Source organism: Denticeps clupeoides, chromosome 15, assembly GCF_900700375.1.
Source record: "Denticeps clupeoides chromosome 15, fDenClu1.1, whole genome shotgun sequence".
Taxonomy (NCBI): Eukaryota; Metazoa; Chordata; class Actinopteri; order Clupeiformes; family Denticipitidae; genus Denticeps; species Denticeps clupeoides.
Window position 1 is genome coordinate 12607829 of NC_041721.1, and position 5906 is coordinate 12613734.

The following is a 5906-nucleotide window of genomic DNA, read 5'->3' on the forward strand; positions in this document are numbered from 1 at the left end:
TGGGGATGCTTGAAAACAATTTAAGTAAGGGTTATGTGGCTAAATTATGACACAACAAAAAAAAGCTCCCCACACACTGCTTCCCGGGCGCCTGTCATGGCTGCCTACTGCTCACCAAGGGTGATGGTTAAATGCAGAGGACACGTTTCGTTGTGTCACCGAGTGCTGCGCCGCAGGCGTATGCTTTATATTACAATGTCATTGCAGGCTGTGGCATGTTTTCGAGGCGTGAGTTATTCGCCTGTGAAAAGGGGCCACTGGTGAGCAGGCAGGCCGTGATGAGCGCGCCATCAGGAAACAGGAAGCGGCGGCAGGCGATCACGTGACCAGCGCGCCGGAGAGACAACATGGCCGCCCCGCAGCTGCTGCTCCTCCTGTCGCTCGCCCCGGCGGCGGTGGCGGCGTTCGACGGCGGCGACGCCTCGGCTCTGCTCCTGGGGGTGGCCGTCACCGTCGCGGGCCTGTGCGCCTGCCTGGGCTGGTACGCGCGCACCCGGAACCAGCAGTTCTGAGCATCCCGGAAGTGTCCGGAGAGCCCGGGCAGAGACTCTGGGCTTTTTGCCGCCGTTTGCGAGCGAATGATCGATCGATCGGTCCCGCCACCGCAGGAGCGGGCGTCCCTGCTTGAGAAGATGGACCGGGCGACGGGGGCAGAATCCGGAAGTGTGAAGTTACCGGGCTGCGCCTGCCGAGCCGTCCTCGTCTGAACTGCAGCCCCTTCCCCGATCACACCTCTTTATTGCTTTATTTTTCTTACCTTTTGGTACCGCCTATGCAAACCTGTGTTCTGCAGAATAAATGGTTTTTGTGAATGTTATTTGATCCGTTTGTCTCTGTAAGTGTTGACGGTATATGCCGATCCACGCTGGCCCAGAACGACTTTTATTTACGGTCGGGGGGTGAAGGCAGCTCGAGTTTCCACGTCCTCGCCTCGCCCAGATCTGCCTATAAAGCAAACAGTACGAAACAGAGGTCGCCGGTGGCCGCTGAAGCCGATCTAGGTTATCGGACAAAGGGCGTGGGAGGGTCCTCCATTAAAAATAATAATAATAATAACAGTAATATGGACGAATAAACACGCCGTCGCTTTAATAAAGCGGAGGGCCCAGGATTACCGATCACCTCCCTCGGACTGTACGACCGACGGAGGTGGGGGAGGCTGCCCCCGGTCTGCGGATGCGGGGTGGGGGGCGCAGAGCCGCCGCCGCCGCAACAAGAGACCAGACGCGGCTCGGATCACAAATAGGTTCACTGCGCATGCGCCGTCCGCGCCGTTTACTGTATATTCACAGTGGAAAAAAAGGGGGGCAGGCGACAATAATAATAAAAAAAAAAACACGCGCACACGCCGAGATTTTATTATTACCGTTGCTATTACGGCAAAGTGACTTCGGCCATGTAAATAACCTCGAGGGAAGCGGAGGGGATATCAACAGGTACGCTTTTTTTTTTATTATTGATACATTTGCCGCGTCGCCCGCGTTCGGTGGGCTTGAATCGCAGTCGATTCGTAAAGGTTTGCTTAGAAATTTGCTGTGCCTAATGGACGTGCTGCTTCGGCTACAGTCGATCCTGCACCGTGGGCTGCTGTCAGGGACCGGGGAGATGGGGGGGGATGAAACGACAGCGTGTTTTATTCCGCGAGATATAAAAACATCGTAATCGGTTTAATGTTGTTTTTTTTTTTTTCATCTGGCGTGCGCAACGTTAGAAAAAAGATGACGACGCGACGCGAGGGAATTAATCCGAATTCGCCGATGGATCGGTGCTCCCGGTTCATTTGCGACGCGATCTAATGCATTTTATTGTTCGTGTCAGGTGCATCTTCCTACGGAGACCTAAATCCCGACCCACCCCGGTGCTTTATTAAAGGAACAGACCACGATATTTATTAACATGAAATTAAATGAGTGTATGTATAGATCTTTTTTTTTTCTTTGTCCCGTTTTTTTTTTTTTTTTTTTTTGGTCGGTACGGGATCTGTGCGTAGGGGCTCTGCATGCTGCGAATGTCTTCTCGTCCGCCGCGGATAAAGGAACGTCTCGATCGGTAGATCCACGCGAAAAATAAAACCTACAACAATATAACAACAACAACAACAATAATAATATTAATAAATGAAGGCCACGGATGCGTAAGTCGGCTTGGGGTAAGTTGATCCGGGGCTTCTTCCTACATCTATTCTGCAGGCTCCGTCCTTCCTTTTTTTGGGGTGGGGGGGTGTGTGTGATCAGCAGCAACCCTGCTGCATTTCTGTAAACGTTGCGTTTCTCTCCCCCCCCCCCGAAAAAAAGGGGGTTCGGGGGTACATTTAAACGTATTTGCGCGTCGAACGTTTTTCGGGCCGCTGCGTCGTGTGGACGTCGTGTTGCAACTGTGCGTAACGTTGTAACGTTGTCGTTACGTTACCCGTGCGTTATTAAAGGGCGCTGGGTAGACGGATGTCAACAAAAAAGAAGAGGAAAGATCGGAGCTCCGTCGTTACGCAGACGTAGAGGCAGAAATGTGAGGATCCTCTCTTCTTCCTTTTTTTTTTAAAAACGTGTGCATGTGTGTCTGTGGCTAAATCGTGTTTTTCAGGGACTGTGTGTGTGTGTTTTTTTTTTTTTTGTTCTTCTTTTTCTTCTTTTAAGGTGTGATGAGACAAAAGAACAAAGGATGCCTTAGAAGAGAGGTGGCTCACAAGCCTGGAATCAGCTTCAAAGCACACCAAATGGATCTATCGCTCCCCCCCGCCTCTAGATCATGATACTTGGCTGAAGCTCTGGTGTTATCTTTATGATCCCTCCATCTATGGCGAACTATAGCCATGCAGGGGAGCACAACATCTTGCAGAATGTCTCTCCTCTCATCACGTTCCTCAAACTGACCTCCCTGGGATTCATCATTGGCGTCGGCGTGGTCGGCAACCTCCTGATTTCCATCCTGTTGGTCAAAGACAAAAGCCTGCACCGGGCTCCCTACTACTTCCTGCTGGACCTGTGTGCCTCGGATATCTTGCGCTCTGCAATCTGCTTCCCCTTCGTCTTCACCTCCGTCAAGAACGGCTCCGCCTGGACGTACGGCACCCTCACCTGCAAGGTGATCGCTTTCCTGGGGGTCCTTTCCTGCTTCCACACGGCCTTCATGCTCTTCTGCGTCAGCGTCACCCGCTACCTAGCCATAGCCCACCACCGATTCTACACCAAGAGGCTAACGTTCTGGACCTGCTTGGCTGTCATTTGCATGGTGTGGACGCTTTCGGTGGCCATGGCCTTCCCTCCGGTGCTGGACGTGGGCACGTACTCCTTCATCAGGGAGGAGGACCAGTGCACCTTCCAGCACCGCTCTTTCCGGGTCAACGACTCGCTGGGCTTCATGCTCCTGCTGGCCCTCATCCTGCTGGCCACCCAGCTGGTCTACCTCAAACTCATCTTCTTCGTTCACGACCGCCGGAAGATGAAGCCCGTCCAGTTCGTGCCCGCAGTCAGCCAGAACTGGACCTTCCACGGGCCGGGAGCGAGCGGCCAGGCGGCGGCCAACTGGCTAGCGGGCTTCGGACGAGGCCCGACTCCGCCCACCCTGCTGGGCATCAGGCAAAACAGCAACGCGGCGGGGCGGCGGCGGCTCCTGGTGCTGGACGAGTTTAAGACAGAGAAGCGGATCAGCCGGATGTTCTACATCATGACCTTCTTCTTTCTGGCTCTGTGGGGGCCGTACCTGGTGGTGTGCTACTGGAGGGTGTTCGCCCGTGGCCCGGTGGTGCCAGGCGGGTACCTGACGGCTGCAGTGTGGATGAGCTTCGCCCAGGCTGGGGTCAACCCCTTCATCTGCATTTTCTCCAACCGGGAGCTCAGGCGCTGCTTCAGCACCACCCTGCTCTACTGCAGAAAATCCAGGTTACCAAGGGAACCCTACTGTGTTATATGAAGGCTTGGGTTGGTTTTTTTTTTTTCTCCATTGATTGGCGGGAATTGTCCCATTGTACAGCTCTCCTCTTCGTCTCTCCTTCTTTCTCCTCTTCCTCCTCCTCCTCCTCCTCCTCACTAGGACAGCCAGTCACTGGCCTCTCTGAATGACTGAGCATCAAACATGGAGCGCAAAGCGAATAAAGGAAGCGGAGAAGCCCTTCTTTGTTTATGTTCTAGTAAACAACTGCTGTCGAAGGCCATTTTTTTTCAAGCAAGTACGCAAAAAAAGAGAACCGTGAAATAATAATAAAAAAAAACAAAACAATGAAGGATCCACAAAAGGACTGACCCTTCGGATATTTTTCTTTTTCTGATAACTTGAGGTTCCATTTAAGAAAACAGAACACACAATTACCTTTTGAGGAATCACAGGATTTTTTTTTTTCAACGTTGCACTAAAATTAGAGAATAAAAAGATGCTTTATGCTCAAATGCATTGCAAGGAGATCAGTTTTTTTTTTAAAAACTACAATATGAATGCTTTCATTTGCAAAAGATATCTCGTTCACTGTAAAGTACAGACAAAAAACAGTTCAGGTGAGAAACGTTGGGAATACTCCTACACAAGAGGATATAAATTGATTTAAATGTAAGTGATATCTATTTCATTTTTTTGCGGGGGTTCAAGGGAATAACAATGTGTGGTTTTTCTAAGAAAAAAAAAAAAGTTGCAATTTATAATAATTTCTTGTAGTTTTTGACCCATACAGTCCCTATTGTCCGGCATCATTCATTTTTTGTATCACATTTTCTTATAGACAAAAAAAAGAAGATAATGTTTGGATTAAAAAAAAAAAAAAAAACCTGTTGGGAACCTTGTGCTGAAAATTAAAGTGGAACAAGTAGTTATATGTGTCAAATTCATGTACCTAATCACTGACATGATGTTACAGTATTGCTGATGCCACTCCAAGTGTTCTTGCCTTAATGGTTATGATATTGTTTTTTTTTTTTTTTTATTTGCTGTTGTCAGGTTTATTATTTATTTGCTCCTCAATTAGTCCCAAGGCATAGAGAGGTCGTTCACATATATGTGAAGTGCATGTTACATAAAAAAAGGTTATTCACAGACATCTCTCACAGACCATAAACAGTCCGTTTTTTTTTTATTATATACAGGTTTGTTACACCCCACAGAGTGCTGAGAGCGTGTGTGTGGGTGTGTGTTGGTGTGTGTTTGTCTTTAAGTCAGACAGCTATCACGTCAAGACCAGAGCCTTAGTATGAAACCTTGCACAATTTGTAAAGAGAAAAAAAAAAAGTTAATGGTAAAAAAAAAAAAAATACAAACAAAACTATTTAAGGCACAGTGTCTTGTTTCTACTTTCCCTACATTTGCTCTCTTCTGATTGTTTTGAAGTAACTTACTTTTTTCTCTTGTGGCCATTTTAATATTTATTCTGTATTCTTTTTTTTGTATATTATAGGTAGATAGTGTGTAAGTTTGTGAGTCTTTCATTTTTGAAGTCCCGGATGTGAGTACTGTTTCAGTTAGGATTGCATTTGCTGCAAGTTAACTGTGTAATCTGTTGCTTACATTTTTGAATTAAAAAAAAATAAAATTTTACATTTTACAAACTCGCTTTCCCCTGTGACTGATGACAAACAGTACAATTGGCGCTTTAGTTGGGCGCAGCTGAAATTGGGCTTTCAGCATTGAAATCAGTGCGAGGCTTTTATTTTTCTTTTCTCTTTGTCGATGGGAAAAGCCAAACTGCCATGTGGGAAAATCAGAATTCATACCTTGTGTGCTGTATGGGAATAGCAGGGAGATACTCTGACATTGTGATGAATGTCAGCGTTAAGCAACCATGCCAACATCTTCATTGTCAATTTGCCTGTTGCTTGGCCTTGCACTGAAAGGTCTGGCTGTGTGTGTGTGCGTGAAGGCAGGTTTGTTGATTCCAATTTTTCTTTTTTTCTGTGCATGAACATGTCACCTCTGCCACAGTCCAC

General features: G+C 47.8%; 1 protein-coding gene across 3 annotated transcripts; it reads left to right on the forward strand.

Annotated features, from left to right (window-relative positions):
• The first annotated feature begins 1195 nt into the window (after positions 1–1195).
• On the forward strand, positions 1196–5528 carry gpr85 (G protein-coupled receptor 85). 3 transcript variants are annotated; one of them, XM_028954699.1, is made up of 3 exons: positions 1196–1436; positions 2426–2505; positions 2634–5528. In XM_028954699.1, the coding sequence occupies exon 3, from the start codon at positions 2779–2781 to the stop codon at positions 3907–3909; it is 1131 nt and encodes a 376-aa protein (XP_028810532.1). In that variant the 5' UTR covers positions 1196–1436; positions 2426–2505; positions 2634–2778; the 3' UTR covers positions 3910–5528. The 3 variants fall into 3 exon arrangements, with proteins under 3 accessions (XP_028810532.1, XP_028810534.1, XP_028810533.1); XM_028954700.1 differs by lacking the exon at positions 1196–1436 and adding an exon at positions 1446–2149; XM_028954701.1 differs by lacking the exon at positions 2426–2505.
• Positions 5529–5906: the final 378 nt, after the last annotated feature.